General features: G+C 31.4%; 1 protein-coding gene and 2 pseudogenes across 2 annotated transcripts; all 3 read left to right on the top strand.

Moving 5' to 3' along the window:
- The first annotated feature begins 7,876 nt into the window (after positions 1 to 7,876).
- Positions 7,877 to 9,169, top strand: LOC105635114 (thaumatin-like protein 1b; annotated as a pseudogene). Its single transcript, XR_016320951.1, has 2 exons — positions 7,877 to 7,965; positions 8,450 to 9,169. The product of XR_016320951.1 is annotated as a thaumatin-like protein 1b (transcript).
- A 2,309-nt stretch (positions 9,170 to 11,478) lies between these two features.
- On the top strand, positions 11,479 to 11,808 carry LOC149496072 (thaumatin-like protein 1 pseudogene; annotated as a pseudogene).
- Positions 11,809 to 16,404: 4,596 nt separating this feature from the next.
- LOC105635113 (thaumatin-like protein 1b) lies at positions 16,405 to 17,196 on the top strand (the record flags this gene model as incomplete). Its single annotated transcript, XM_089720912.1, is given in 2 exon segments — positions 16,405 to 17,053; positions 17,056 to 17,196. Coding segments are annotated over 2 exon segments (789 nt in total), but the record flags the coding sequence as incomplete, so codon positions are not given.
- Between the last annotated feature and the right edge of the window lie 366 nt (positions 17,197 to 17,562).

The raw sequence follows: 17,562 nt of genomic DNA, 5'->3' as shown, positions 1-17,562 counted from the left end.
ATGTAACAGCCCAGCCCTAGTGTGATATTGTCCACTTTGGGTGCCAAACCTGGCCTGAACCCTCACGGTTTTGTTCCTGGGCCAGGGAAACCTCCGCTCTGCCAGCCCAAAACGCGTCACACTAGTTCAAGGTTGCCACCCTTTATGTATAGGACTTCCACCTTGTGCGTAGCCGATGTGGGATTCGCCTAAGGTGTTGTGCCCTAAACCTGGGATGTCACAGACATGTTTCAAGATTATAGGATATCTTGATTGGTATTATGAGTTAAAGTAGAAGAAAGGTCAGTCACAGGCTCATATGGTTGACAATGTAGGAGAAACTCCTTTTGATGTCCAGAATGAAAACTCAAAGGGACCTACAGCAGAATGGAGTGAGAATCTCACTAAGATCATTCAACAAGAAGTTATGAAAGCCATGAAGGGCAAGCAGATGATGACTGTAACTGACGAAAATGTATATGTGAGCAATTGTTCTTTTGCAGGTACTACATCTAACAAGGTTTTTAAAGGTACTGATGATAAGAACATAGGTGAATGGATCATTGACACAGGGTGTACTGACCATATGACCTATAACATTTCTTTTTTTGACACATTACACAAATTAAGCAAGCCAAAATCTGTCAAATTACCTGATGGAGCCATAAAACTAGTTCATTATATAGGAACAATAAAGCTAAATGACAGAATTATTTAGACCATTGTCCTTTACATACCTTCTTTCAAATGTAATCTGATCTCAGTAACATCATTAACCAAAACAAATAAAATTGCAGTTAAATCCTTACCTAATTGTTCTATTTTTCAGGATTTGCAGAGTAAAGAGAAGATTGCCATTGGTCATGAGCAAGATGGGTTATATTTGCTGAATAAGAAGTCTTTTGACAGCTTATTTCGCAAGTGTACGAATCGCTACAAGTAATATATGATGAATAAGATATCGTTCCCACGAGGATTGTAATCCAAATACCAAAATTATGTTATCTCGTTATTATTTAAACGATAATTAAGAGAATTGTTTTATACATGTAAAATAAACAAGAGTCAAGTAAACAAAAATTGATTAAAAGAAATCAAGGAAGTAAAGCTACTAGGGGTTTTGATTTCACTTAACTCTATCCAATTTATTTCATTAGTTCATTGATCAATTTAATTATTCAAGGAGGGGAAACAACCCAAAAATCACTAACAAGCTCTCCCGATGTATTGTTAGCTATTTTAACCCGGTCTGATTATCTATCTTCCAATAGCGCAATCAAACATGAATTAAATCATTACGTTTTATGGTTTGTTTTGTGAATTCATAATCTAAGGTCATTAACTTATGAAAACCCCCCATGAGTCAAACCGTATAGCTTCCGCATCAAGTTATTATTCTCATGTGTTTTATTAACTTTTTCATATCAAAGATCCTTCTTCTGATAGTGATAATTGAAATAAATCAATCTAGGGGAAAATTCTGCCTAGAAGCATTAAGTTCATTAATAAATCATAACTTGAATAAGGAAAAATAAATCTAATTGCATAAATTGGAAAATAGATTAAGCTACATCAAACCCCCTAGTATAAGAGTTTAGTTACACATAGTACTTAAATAAAACTCAGCAATTCTTGATAAATTTTCCATAATCAATAAGGATAATGAAAGAAATAAATAAGATTAAGAGTTAGAAATAAGAACTAGAGAGGGATTTCTTGGATGGCTTCCTTGAACTCTTCACAACTCTTGAGAGCCTAACTTCTAAAAATAAACTATATATAAAACTATAAAATGAGAAAAATGTGGAGAGTGGAGTGTAATGTAGGATGTCAATTCCCTTGAGATGAACTCTACTCTTCTTTATATAGACTTCTTTGAGATAAGTTTCCATATAATTTAATGATCGAAGTCTTCTTGTGTTAGGTTTGTAAAGCTCTCTTTTTAGGTCTCCATTTTCTTTAATTATGACTCACCCATGTGCATAGATTTGACCTTGGTTTGCATGTGATGAAAGTTGTCCAAAATTAGCTCCATAATTTGGTGGAGGTTGGTTGCCAACTTTTGACTAAGAAAATATTGATTTCTTGATTGGCACGGGCGTGCTGCCTGGCACGGCCAGGGGCGTGCCAGGCTTTGGAGGTTTAGAGGCTTTGGCACGGGCCGTGTTCCGTAGCATGGTCTGGTAAGCTAGCGCGCACGGGCGTGCTGTCTGGCCGTGCAGTCTCCTGGAAGTCTGGGTGATAGCACGCACGGCCGTGCGGGATGGCACGGGCTGAGGCGTGCATCTCTCTGGAAGTCTAGCGCTGCGGCACGGGCGTGCTTCAGCTACACAGGCGACGTCTCTGATTCAAGCACGCGAGCACGGGCGTGCTGGGGCCACGGCCTGGGCGTGCGCCTTTGGCTTTGGCTTGTTTTGCTTTGCACCAGGCACGGCTGTGCACCTTAGCACGGGCTGGGGCGTGCCTTTTGAATTTTTGCCTGTTCTTTGTCCTTTTCTTGCAAAACCCTACAATATTCTTTTCAATCAAGTGAGTTGTGGTTCAAGGAAGCTTTTAATTAAAAACATATCAATATTACATAAAAACTAATTTAAATAAATTAAAAGCAATAGAAATTTTGATCAAAATTTCACTAAAAATGCTATAAAAATAACACTTATCATCTTTTGATATTGTAAGTAGTAAATGTATGGCTACTTATACTGAAAACAGTAGGAAAATACAAAAGTTTAAACTTTGGCATTCTAGACTAGGACATGTTTCTAATCAAAGATTGAAATATGCTGGTGTACTTGAACATGATGAATTGTGTGACATTGTATGCTCAATATGTCCTATTTCTAAGCAATCAAGAGTTCCTTTTCCTACAAATGTTACAAAATCAGAAAAATTGTTCCAATTAATACATATAGATCTGTGGGGTCCTTATGGTGTGCAGTCTATAACCGGAGCAAAATTCATGGTAACTATAGTGGAAGATAAATCTAGGTATACATGGGTGTATATGATAAATACTAAGCATCAAGTTTGTTCAGTTTTAAGCCATTACTTGCAGTTAATTGAAACACAATTTGGAGTTGAAGTGCAAAAGGTTAGAACCGACAATGGAACTGAGTTCTTGAATACTCAATGTAGGGAATTATTTCAATCTAAGGGTATAATGCATCAAAGATCTTGCATATGCACTCCCCAACAAAATGGTGTGGTAGAGAGAAAACATAGGAGTTTGTTACAAATAGCAAGGGCATTTATGTTCCAAGGTCATTTTCCTAAAAATTTCTGGTCTGAATGTCTATTGGCAGAAACTCATGTTATAAATAGAATACCTACTATGGTTTTAGATTGGAAGTCTCCTTATGAGGAATTGAATGGTAAACCTCCTGATATCTCATATTTCAAAACTATTGGTTGCCTTTTTTTTGCAACAAATACAAACCCTCACAAAACAAAATTCAATCATAGAGCACAACCTGCAGTTTTACTTAGTTACTCCCAAAACCATAAAGCATATAAATTGTTCAATATTAACTCAAACCATTTTTCATTCTTGAGATGTGCTTTTTCATGAACAACAATTTCCTTTCCAAATTTCCCACTCCATTACCTATGATACACTTATTTTACCAAATAAACTAGAACCAGTTAATTGTAATCATCTCACAATCCGTAATTTTAACATAGCTCAAGAGCAGCCTCAAGTAATATCTTTCTTCCTCTATTGAATTCATTGCATTTACATGTCTTATTACTTGTATCTTCTTCTACCTTACCTTCTCCACACATACCGTTCCAAGTATTTTTCGATAAGTAGTCCTTTTATTTTTTCATTGGTGGAACTTCTTTTGAAGTGCTATATTAGTGTCATTCTTCATACATACATAGTTCCTCTGTAAATATTCAAGGTTATGATTTTTCCAAAATGGTACCATTTGCTGATATGGCAAGTGCAGCTGCAGATTTACAGCTAGATTGTTTATTGTTACAGCTGCAGATTTATACCATTGTTGTTGTTCTTATTAAGTATCATGAAGAAATACAAATTTTTTATTCTAATTAAAATGAAACATCACTATTAAAATAGTATATGAAAGAAAATAAAAAGTAAAAAAAGTTAAACCATAAGAGAAGGCATTGTACTTAAAAGTCATAAAAAGAATAAATTTTAAAGTAAAATTCATAAAAGTCATTAAATTAGAAAGAGGCAAGGGGGACATATTTTCTCTCCAAAATCTTTAATTTTTCTAATAAGGCTAAAACAAAATTCCCAATTTTTAGAGAGTTTCACTGTCCAAAGAGAGCGTCATGTCAGCATCTATTATTCTCCTTTAAATAATAATATTAATAATAATAATCACAAACAAGTAATAATAAATGAGTAGAATATTATTCCCACGAGAATTGTATACCAAGTACCAAAATTATGTTAACATACTGTTATTTTAAACGATAATAAGGAGCATAATTTTAAAAATAAAATAAATAAAATAAAGCGATGAAAAAGAACTTAAGCAAGCAATTGTTGAAAAAATATTAAGGATTAAAAACTACTAGGAATTTTGACTTCACTTAATTATATCCAATTTATTTTATTAATTTATAATCAATTTTGATTTTTCAAAAATCGAAACAACTCTAAAATCGCTAACAAGTTCTCCTGATGTATTATAGCTATTTTAACCTGAATAATTACCTATATTCCAGTAGCGCAATCAAACATAAATTAAATCATTAAGTTTTATGATTTGTTTATGAATTCATAATCTAAGGTAGTTAACTTATGAAAATCCTTCATGAGTCAAATCATATAACTTTTGCATCAAGTTATTATTCCATGTAATTTATTACCTTTTTTATATCAAAAACCATTCTCCCGATAGTGATTAATGAAATAAATCAATTCGGGGAAGACTCTGCCAGGAAACATTAAGTTCTATAATAAATTATACCTTAAACAAGGAAAAATAAATCTAACATTATAAATTAGAATAGAAATTAAGCTACAATAAATCCCTAATATGAAAATTTAATTTGACATAGTAATTAAATAAAATTCAATTAAAGTTGAAAATAATTGCATAGTCAATATGAATAATGAAAATTAGAAACAAGATTAAGAGTTTAGAAATAAAATTAGTAAATGAATAGCGTAGACGACTTCCTTGATTCTTTACACGGACTTGAATGCTCGAAGTCTTAAAAAAAAAGAAAACTAAGAAAAGAGTAGAACAAAGATCTAAGATCCATGATCCCTGATGCTTTAATTATTATTGTGATCTCTCTTTATACAGACTTCATAAGGTGTCTTTGAATCCAAGTAGGAAACTAGCTGAACTAATTATGAAGAAATATTATTTGAATAGAAAACTGATTTTGTGTTGTATTTCTTCCCAATTATGAGTCTTCTTTTTACCAAATAGGGCAGCTCTATTATTTTCATGCAGCTCTATGCACAAGACATGTCCATGCTTCAATTCTACACGGGATAAATAATTAATTTTAGGCCACTTGAATTTTCAGCTTTCTTGGAGATACGGCCGTGGCATCTGAAACGGTTAGATGGTGTACTTTACTGACTTGGTCTTGTTGAACTTTTATTTTTAATTTTTAGCTCCAATTTTTTTTTATGCAAATTTTGGCTATTTTCCTAATTAAAAACCTTTCAAATCAAGTAATTGAAATTCAAGAAAGTATTTATTAAAAACATAAATAAATCCAAATAAAAATTAATAAAAATAATTAAAAACTATAAAATCCTAATAAAAATTATATTAAAAATACTATAAAAATAAGATTTATATAAAAAAAATAATATAATGATAATGATAATGCTAATGATGATTGCTCGAAGTGCTTGATGGATGAATTAATTGTTATTCATTATTTAAATATGAATTTATCATTCAAAATCAAATTTTCATTTTTAGCCAAAATCAATTCCTGACATAAGCCTATTTGTTTTAGGCCTTGTTGAATTGGGCTGAACCGTTAAACTATTGGGCCAAAGTTGGGCCATCTGATGGTTTTGGCTTGAAGATTGATAAATAGAACAATTAAAAATAAAAAAATATTTTGTTCTTTTAAATTCTAACAAGAAATTGTCAAGTTTTAAAACTCATTTAGTAAGCTATTGCAAGGATAATGATTCATAAAATTTTCTTTTTCTCTATTTAAGTTGAAATTTGTCCAATACTATATTGGCTCTATCGAAATTGAATTTAAAGCTAGTACCAGTTAGAGGTACCCAACGCAAATGATATTTCATCATATATAGAATGTATTTTCAGACACCATTCAGCTACTAACTATTGTTAAAGGTTCATAATACCAGTCTTAACATCATAAGAAAGGGACGGACATTTACACTTGAACTTCTGAATTTTATATTGTTAATTACTTCTTCGTATGGTAGAGCTAAATAAGACTTTGTTTTCCCAACCATAGCGACAAAGTTACAATGAAAAACAAAAGCATCCAACCCAAGATAGCTTAATCTAGTGGGTAAACCATACTAGATCCCACCACGGTGATAGCAAAATTGAGTCGTGGAATTACTATTTTGGAGAGGACAATGTAATTGCTGCCTAGCCCAAAAAAGATTTTAATCTCTTATCTAATCTTTAAACGGGAGGTGAGACACCCATCCAAGCTGCTTTTGTTACTCCTTACAGTGACCATGCTTTCCCATTGCCAACCTAGATTGTTGAAGGACTTAGAAGCGATATTGAGATATTCCACCAAGAAAAGAATTCTGCACATTGTGAGCCAAATCACATTCTGTCAAACAATGATATCAGGAGTTTCGATTTCCTTTTCGCACGGAGGGCACGCACAATCCTCCAAATTATAATTTTACTGGGATTCTATCTAAATAAGCTTTCCAAACAAAAATATCTATTTTAAAATGAACAAAGGAGACTCAGAGAGCCTTTATAGAAATTCACTTAAGAGCATATTTAGAATCATATAAGAATCAAATCAATTCCTGACTTGAGCCTACGTGTCCCGGGCCTTATTGTATTAGGGTCTGTTTGGCAAAATTAGATGTTTTGGTCACTGTTAGTTGTTCTAGAAGCGTTTAGTTGTTAGTTGTTTCAGTAGCTTTTCATAAAACGTGCATTTAGTTGTTCGCTGTTTCAGTAGCTTTTTATAAACCGTTAAAAGCCAAGCCTTACATGAATTAGTATAAAAAATAGCCTTTACCGTTTTGACTGGTTAAAACACTAAATATTACTTAAAAAGTTATTAACGAATATAATATTAGTCTAAGCTGAACTCTTAAAGTATTACATCAAAATGCTGAGCCATGTGATGGTTGGGCTAACAGGCTGATAAATAGAATAATAAAAGAATATATTATTCTTTTAACTTTTATAAGAAATTGTCATGTTTTGTAATTCATTTGGTAAGCTATTGAAAATTCCTCTCTTTACTTAAAATTTTCAATCTCTTTACTTAAATTGAAAATTCCTCTAATACTAAAATGATATATTTTATGTTTTGGTTTGAAATAGATTCATATCACTTAAAAAAAAATTATTGAGATTTACTTACCAAGCAAGGAGATATACTCCAAAAGCAATATGCACAAGATGCAACACTGGACTGACCAACTTATTAAAATAAATACTTACCAAAATAGCAAACCAACTTAAATTAGGAAACTAGCCAACTTAAAATTAGAAAACTAACCATTATAGAATGCATCTATTGATTGCTAATTCAAATTACCTTTTTTTTACTAGATTAAGACACATTCTAATGGAAATTATATAGAGGTCATGCTTATAGGGATTTGCTAAACTAATTGCCTTTTGCAACTCTATATATAAGTAGGGATTTGCATGGCCCTACCTATATAAAACGAATTACCTTAAAAAAGGAATCTAGACCCAAAAAATTATCTTAAAAAAGGAATTACCAAAGAAGTCTCAAGAATGGCGATTGAAGCAATATTTGGCATTTCCTTCATCGTCCTCTTCTTCTCTAGTAAATAACCTCCTTGTTATTTCTTAAAAAAAAAAAAAAATCATATAGGTTTGGTTTTCTTGTTTTATCTTTCTTTATAATCTCCTTTTTTCAAGCAATGATTTAAATATTTTTGCTCTTAATCTAACATATTTAATGGTAAATAATTATATATATATATATATATATATATATATATATATATATATATATATATATATTATTATTATTATTATTGTCTACGCTTGATCCATATACCAAGTCAATCCATAAATTTTTTTTTTCGTCAATAGTCAAAAATACCATTATTTCAACCAAAGAGTTATTTTTGATTGGTTTGTTATATGGATCTGAATAGACAAATACTTTATTATATAACATCAATGTTTGTTTAAAAGGAAACGAGTGATTGTGATTTTTCTTTTAGAAGACAATGATGATTTACGAGATCCATTTAAAAACTAATGATTTTGCAAGAAATTAATAGCTCTAATTTTGCATGCAGGTTCTCAAGCAACAACATTCACTATCACAAACAATTGTCCTTACACTATATGGCCGGCAAACTTGGCAGGCAGTGGCCCTCAATTGTCTTCGACTGGCTTTGAATTAGCATCCAAAGCATCATTAACCCTAGCCGCCCTGCCACCATGGAGCGGCCGGTTCTAGGCTCGTACTGGTTGCACTACATACCCTTTCGGCAAGTTCAATTGTGCCACGGCAAACTGTGGCACCGGCCAAGTCCAATGTAACGGTGTTGCTTGAAGTCCACCTGCCTCTCTTGTAGAGTTCTCTATAGCACCAAACAATGGAAGGGATTTTTATGATGTTAGTCTTGTTGATGGCTTTAACTTGCCCATTTCGGTGACCCCACAAGGCGGTGTTGGTGCCGGTGAGTGTAAGAGCACTGGTTTTCCGGTTAATTTGAATCCCCATTGTCCATCAGAACTTGCAGTTACTGGAGTAGGTGGGGTTATTGCTTGCAAGAGTGCATGTGTAACATTTAATCAACCGCAATATTGTTGCACCGGAGAGTTTGGTACACCATAAAAATGTCCGCCGACGAAATATTCACTGATTTTCAAGCAACAATGTCCTCAAGCTTATAGTTATGCTTATGACGATAAGACTAGCACTTTTACATGTAGTGGTGGAGCAAATTATCTTATCACATTTTGCCCATGATTGTTTTGGGACTATTTATTTGTAGGCAATAAAAAATGAAAAGTTGGGAAATGTGTTTTTTTTTAATAACAAAAAGGAGATTCGAATCTGGGTCTATTGCAGGTCCTATATGCACTTACCATTACATTATGCCTTTGGTGTAAAAGTTGGAAAATGTTTTAATTGTTTCAATTTTGTGCAAAACATAATATTTTGTGTATCTTATACTATGATGGTTCAATTTCAAATTCAAATCAAACCAAAATCAAAAGTAAAAATTAGAATTAGACTTTGATCAATGATGCTCAATTGATTTCAAACTAGAATTGAGATTGTGTGCCTAACATAGGTTCTAATTCCTAATTTTTTTAAACCCGAACCAACTATTTGAATTTATTGCTAGTGGTTCCGATTTGAAATCATTAACATAAAGAAATGAAAGAATTGTGAAATCAAAGAAAAAAACAGTTTATTTTATTATAATTTTATAAAATTAAAATTCAAAATGTTTTTAATCTACAATTGGTTTTGAAATTGAAAACCTGCAATTTTAAAATAAGGATCATGTCAATATATATATTAGTTAGGGTTTGATTTTTGAAGCAACTATTTTTTTTTAGTGTAAACCATCAATATCCGAACCCTATTACCAGGACCACCTAATCCGGCTTAGACTTAATCACAGTTATCCAGAACCTATTACTAGGTACCATCTAATCCAGCTTTGGGTTTAGTCACATTTAATGCTATCCGGATCTTATTACCAGGGACCACCTAATTCGGCTCGGAATTTAGTCACAGTTAAGGCTCTTTACCTTTTCCTGCAGGTATATTTAATGAGAATCAAATTCGAGAGCTCTTCCTATATATTTGGCATGCGTTGCCAACTTAACCACAGCTGGTAGGTGAAGCCACTATTTTTTTGTTATAAGATTAACTTTGCTTCGGCATTTGTGGCCAAGGACGAACCCAAAATGGGCCAAGGGCACAATAGGCTCCCTCAAATTTGGAAAAAAAAAATTAATATTTTAGTATATTTATTAAGAATATTAAAATCATTTTTTATAGTGGACAAATTCTCGGTGACTTCGTCACTTTCTTAATTCTTAGTACTATTCAATACAATTCCCACTTATTAATTTTCATCTTTATTTTAGTCACTTATATTGGCATTTGGAGTTTGCAATAACACATAATATTTAATTACTTCTACTTCCTTTGAGGATTGAAGAAAATTGCTTCTTGTGAAAATGATGAGTTTTTATATGAGACGTTCAATTCTCTAAAATTTTTATCTACAATTAGCCTATAAATTTATTACTTGATTGTTTAATGACTTAGTTCCCCTGCCTTTTGAATCGAACAAAAAACATTCAGATTGTGTGGACCGTTAAATGGACATGGACCTGTTGACCTCCTTGTTAAAAAAAAAAAAAAATGTAATTGCAAGATGAAAGGTTTATTGTTTTTCTAAGTCCAATTAAAGGTGGAAATTTTAATTGATGAAAACCGAAATTAACGGGTGACATTCACCTGCCAGCCGTGCCTAATTAATGTGCTCCTACAACTTTGATTGTGCTCCTACAACTCAACCGTATATTTCATGCCCTTCTCTTCTTTGGAGATAATATTTTAATGACTTAATATATTGCTTCACTCTCAATTTCACGTTTTGTTCATTTCGATTTGTTTTTTATACTAATTTTCATTAAATTTTAATATTTTATTACAATTTCATTCCAATTTGATTTTTATACCAATTTCATCTTCAATTTTGACCTTTTATTGTAATAGCACCTTAAATTATAATTAAGATTTAAATTGTAAATAAAAAATAAGTTCACTCTTGACCTTGAACTTGGATTAACTTCATACATTTATGTGGATGAGAGAATTTGAATTAATATTAAGGACAATCTCTATTATTATTTTTAATATTTTTAAATTCTTTCTGTTATTGATAATAAGTAATATTTAAAAGTTAATTATTTGATAAATGAACTCTTTTTTTTTTAAATTAGAATATAAAATTAATTATTATTTCTGTTGAAAGGGCCATGTTTAAATACCACTCTTGATCCAAATGTAAAAATATATATAAATATAAAAATTTAAAAATTTAAATTTTAGAAATTTGACAATCATACTCCACTTTTATTCCATTAAAAATTTCCGATACACATTCTTTTTTCATTCCATTTTCATTTCTCTTCAAGTCTCCAACTGAAAAAAAAAAAAAAAAAAAAAAAAAAAAAAAAAAAAAACAAAGAACACTATAGCTGATGCTAATGGAATACAACTTATTTAATCTACCCAAAACCGTGGTCAAGATTTCTACGACGTTAGTCTTGTCGACGGTTTAATGTGCCGATGTCAGTCTCTCCACGTGGTGGCTCCGGTGATACATGCATTCCTGCTAGCTGTGCAAGAAATATGAACTCCGATTGCCCTAATGACTTAGCTGTTAAAGGGCCGGATGGAAATTCTGTGATTGGTTGCAAAAGTGCACGTGTAGCATTTAATCGCCCAGAATATTGTTGCACAGAAAACTTTAATACGTCAACTACTTGCAAACCCACGAATTATTCAATGTTTTTCAAGAATGGGTGCCCTCAAGCTTATAGCTATGCTTGTGATGATTTGACAAGCACATTTTCTTGCATTGGTGGAGCTAATTATGATATCACTTTCTGTCCATGAAGAAAAGGAAGACTGCTTTGCAATATTTCGCAAAGGAAGACAGCTAGATTAGATTCCGCAAGCCAAAAAGTCCTCATGATTTTGCTTTCACAGTTACACCAGTGGTAGCAAATTGAACGATCATTTATAGTTTTGAGTTTTAATTTTGAGTCTCATCTCACGTAAATTGAGTTTGAATTTTTTAATAAATTTGTTAGTTTAGAGGCTGAATGCTTGCAGTATTTGGAAGATGAATCTCACATGAATAATACTCCCTTCATCCCACGAAGAAAAACTCATTTCTATTTTCATATTAAAAAGAAGTACTTAATATTGTTTGAACAATAAATTTTACCTACATTTTTTCAAATTTAGCCTTCTATTAATATTAATTAGTAATTTCAATAAAGAACATAGTCGAAAAATTATTGGTAAACGAACATACTAATTAGTGATATATTAAAGAATTAAGAAATTAATTGTATCTTTAAAAAAGAGAATGACTTACAATAGAAGACAAATAAAAAAGGAAAATAAGTCTCCTTTAGAAAAACAATTAGATTTTAAAGAGAAAAAATAAATTGATCCTGGACTTGTAGTCAAATTAATATATGAGTACCTTTTTTTCAAAATCTAACTATGAGATCCTTAAATTATGATTTGTTAATATTTTGATCATATAGTTCAAAACAGAGAGAGGGACCAAAGTATTAATGAAAATCATAAGCAGATGATTAAAGTGTTAATATAGATTATATATTAGAGATCTAATAGTTAGTTTGACTATAATTTGGAGGCCGATTTCTTAGTCAATTGATAAATAAAAGAAGCTATTTTAGATGAAAGGACTAACGCATTAATGGAATTATAAATTAATGACTTTATAGTTAGTTTTTGAAATAATGTTTAAAAGAAACCTTTTTTTCACCCTTGTTTAAAATTAAAACTGATGGTTTCGAAAGATTATAAGATTGTGATACTGCCTATCTATTAGTTACGGTTTGGTGTTTGAAGCCAAAAAAAACAAAAGTTTGTATATACTGTTTATGAATAAAGTTGGAAATTTCAGTGATGAAAGTACAATCAGCTGTCCCTAATTTGGTCCTACAACTTTGAATCTGCTTAGCAATTTGCATTCAAAAAAAGGCAGAAATTTCCATATCTTGCTCATCTTTTCTTTGGAGATAATATTTTTAACTCTCGTGACGAGATTGTAAATGGGTTTGTAGTTGTTGAGTCTCTTGATTTATGTTTGTGTGGCTTCTATTACGGGTTGAAGGGTATTAATTGAAGGATTGATTTGTAAAAATTGAACCTATATGTATCTTCATGAATCAAACTAATGAAATAGAAAATTTTAAATGGTTGAATATATAAATTCACCTCTGAACTTTGCGAATTTAACCTTGTGACATCCTCAATTTTTACTTCGATATATTAAATACATTAACTTATAAAATTGCACTTATTAAACACTTCAACTTTTAAGATTATTTTATTAAACACTTCAACTTGTAAAATTAAATCAATTAAATATTTATTACATAGTTAAAAAAAAAGTGAAAATTATTGTTCTAAAAATTATGCTAACTATACATCGAATCAATATTTTGCATGTAATAGTAAAAAATCCTAAAAACTATTACTATCAGCATGGAACTATATGCAATGTTATCAAAATTTGTAAGTTTAAGTGGACGATGGGTCATTCACAAAGTTCAGGGTGCCACAAAGTTAAAAATTGCAAAGTTAAGGAGTGAATTTATAATTTATCCATTTCTAAATATTGTTTTACACTTTATACTTCTTTTTTTTTTTTTTTCGGTGTATAGTAAGAAGTACCATCATTTCAATAAAAATTTATTTTTTTGTTGATTTAATTTATGGGTTGGCTCATTGACCGGATCCAGGTAAATAATTCCTTAATTGAATGAACCATAATTAATCAAATTTCACCACCCATTACTTAATTAGTTAATCCTCCAATTAAAACATTTTGGCCTTGTATTTTATGGAAAACCTTACCTAGACCGGATCATAGCCTCATTTATGGACCAAACCAATGAAATTAAGGATTTTTATTAAAATGAAAGCATTTCGGACCATACATTTGGAAAATAAAGATAAAGTCAGAATGCTTTTAAAAAAAATATTTAATCTCATTTGTTTGTTCCATAAATGGGACCATAGACCCTAGGGGTATTAAAATGGGTCATGACTCGTGAACACGATTTATCTAATACGTGAAATAAATGGATTAGGATTGAGGTTAAAGGGGTTCGTGTCACAAACAAGTGTATCACCTGTTTATGACACGAATATAAACATGTTGCGTCACAGGTTGACACGTGAGTTAGACGAGTGACCCATTTACTTTAGGATAAAGAGATAATTTTAGTGTCAAATATAAATACTCAGCTAAAATCCTATTTAAAATTTATTGTTATTTTAATTATGAATCTTGGAGAATCTATACACTTTATGTATAAAATTTATTTTTAGATATGATTTGAGTTAAATAGGTTAAAACTTAAAAATATCATAAGCAAGTTTAGTGGGTTATATACGGGTCAATACAACCCACTTAACCTATTTAGGATATTAGGCGTATTACACGGGTCAACACGACCCACTTATCCTGCTTATGATATTAGGCGGATTACACGTGTCGTGTTCATGTCACCTGCTTAATTCTTATGTCGTGTTCGCATTGAGAAATTTGACACGATTATTAAACGGATCATGTTCATGTTGACCCTAATTGTGTCGCGTGTTAGGCGAATCTGTGTCAAACCCGACACAGCAACCTGTTTTGACACCCCTAAATTAGACCCAATTTATGCAAATTTTTTCCATCTTTCATAGCATGCGCGCATCTATAGATGATACTATTCATGTGGTATTTTAGCGGTGAAATGCTTATTTTGGTTGGAATGTATAGAATTGAGTGAATTTCCATCATCTCTTTCTTCTTAAATATTTTATTTTGGTGCCATTTTTGTTATTTTTTTTATCATGTATATTGAATAACACACTTTCTAAGATTAATTAGGATTAAAGTCAACGCATTAGTTAAAATTAAATTCTTTAACCTTTTTTAATTGATTGGGGTTTAAATTTATAACATCGTAATTTTAATATGATTATATTATCATTAAACAATCAAAATTCATTAAAATACAGAGGCAGCATCATTTTGCATCCTAAAATTTCAATAAAAAATGTCGGCTCTCTGATAATTAAATTTAAATTATTATATCTTTGGCATTAGGCATGACCATGGTTCCAGAACCGTCCGTTTCGATTTCAAAATTGTCAATTCCAATTATAGAAAAGGTGGAATCGGAATCGAACTGTTTTTAGATGATTTCTAAAACGGTTTTGGAACTACCGGTTTAGACTTTTTGCGATTTTGAATCAAAATTGAATAATGTATTTTAAATTTTTAAAATATTTTTTAAAGATTTGTAGCTTGAATAAATAATAATAATAAATATTACTATTGAAAAACACTAAATCAATTCAATAAATTTCTTAAAAATTACTTTAAAAAACTATAATAAAAAAAAAGTTCAGATTTTTTTTAAGAATATATTTTTCACGGTCTCAAATCGAAACCACCGATTTCGGTTTCAAAAAATGAAGAATCAAAACTGAACCTTAAGTTCACGGTTTTGATTGTAATTTTAGAACCAAAACTGTTGATTACGGTTAAGCACCGGTTTTGACCGGTTCAGTTTTGATTTGATATCGAACCGTAATCATCCCTATTTGGGACATTATTAAATCTTAATATCTTAGCATGTTTTTGGTAATTAACTATTAAACGATGTTAACATTTCTGCTAAATATTAATTACCTCTTATAATTATTAAAATTCAATTCATAATTTCAGGTTTTACGTCTAGTTTGATGGAATGGACTATGATGTCACTATCTTTAATTTATAATGTATTGATTTCTGATTCTAATAATATTTAAGTCATTTTCAATTTCAAACAAAAAAAAAATTTTCAATTTTTTTAATGCACACTCCGCCTTTAATATTAATTTTGATAATACCAACAAGCAATACCAAAGTAAACTTTACCAACAAGATCAAGGTTCAAAATTTCAAGTCGCCACAATCAATACTACTCAGACTAAAAATTTTGAAAAAAATGCAAACTAAAAAAATAATAAATAATAATTTTGAAAATATTAAATTTTAAAGATTTCATAACCATGCTTAGCTCTTACCCCATTAAAAATTTCAAATGTATACATGTCCTCACTTTATAGAAGTATCTTATATCTTATTAATTGCATCTTTTAACTTTTACTTGGTACATTCCAAAAGTTCTTCTCCATTTATTTTTGTCTTTCATCGAAGAAAATAACATGGGAACACGACGGGTAATATGAAAGGAATACACCTTATTTAGTCTACCCCAAACCGTAAGTCATTGAATTTTCCAATTTATCAAGGAGATATAAACCAATACATCGTCTTCTTCCTAACTATTTCAAAATCAATGAAAGAAATTCAATCATGAAAACTCTAGCCATCCTCTTGCTCCTTTTCTTCATGCTTATATGATCCTTAGTTTAAATTAATAATATCTAATCATATAATCATATGCAAATGTAGGACTTCACTCAGCAATAATAACTGTCTCCAACAATTGTGCATGCAAAGTCTGGTTGGCAACTCCTAGCCTCGGCAATGGGCCTCAACTCTCAATGACTGGCTTTGAGTTACTGACAAAAGCAACCCAATCCGTAAATTTTCGGGCTCTGTTCACTGGACGGCTTTGGGGCCGGACAGGATGTTCCACAAATTCAACCGGAAAGTTCATATGTGCAACTGGAGATTCTGGCTCCGGACAAATTTCGTGTGACGATGTCGGAGGAATCATCCTGCTCTTTACTCTTGTAGAATTCACTTTGGCAGAAAAAGGCGATCGAGATTACTACGATATTTGTCTTGTCGATGGTTTTAACGTGCCAGTGTCAATCTCTCCACGTGGCGGTTCCGGTAATACTTGCATTACTGCTAGTTGTGCAAGAGATGTGAACTCCGATTGCCCTAACGAGTTAGCTGTTAAAGGGCAAAGTGGAAATTCTGTGATTGGCTGCAAAAATGCATGTGAAGTATTTAATCAGCCAGAATATTGTTGTACAGAAAGCTCTAGTACTCCAAATACTTGCAAACCCACAAATTATTCAATGTTTTTCAAGAATCAGTGTCATCAAGCTTATAGCTGCCCTTATGATCATTCAACAAGCTGTTTTCTTGCACCAGTGGAGCTAATTATAATATCACTTTTTGTCCAGATGGAAGAATCTATAATAGGAGTTGGGTCAACTGCCCCACTGGTTTTTTAAATTTCAGTGTTTATAACAATAATTTGAGTTTTCTCCGTTAAACTTTTACCTTTTTTTTCATTAAATTATTATTCGTATGCATTACTGAACCAAATATTCTAAATCCGTTTGTCTATCAATAAAAAAAGAGTAAAAAAGAGTATAAAGAATATAAACGAGGCCATCAAGAGTGGCTTGCACACCTTGGATATGATTCTCTACCCACTATCAGAAGAATTTTGAATAGTAACAGTACTTGCGGTGGGGAATTCCACTCAACATAGCAGTTGACCAATGACAGTATCAACTATCATTCGTCTTGTCCATAGCTTTTGCAGTTGACAAGCTCAATCAGTTCCTGCATAATCCTAGAACGGTTCATTGGGCTGTGGTTAAAGGAATTCTGTGCTAATTGAAAAGTACTACTGG

The sequence above is a fragment of the Jatropha curcas genome, chromosome 5 (genome assembly GCF_041381405.1).
Source record: "Jatropha curcas cultivar XTBG-Jc1 chromosome 5, XTBG_Jcur_1.0, whole genome shotgun sequence".
NCBI classification, from domain to species: domain Eukaryota; kingdom Viridiplantae; phylum Streptophyta; class Magnoliopsida; order Malpighiales; family Euphorbiaceae; genus Jatropha; species Jatropha curcas.
Note: the sequence above shows the minus strand (reverse complement) of the source record. Positions and strands in the feature narration are given on the sequence as shown.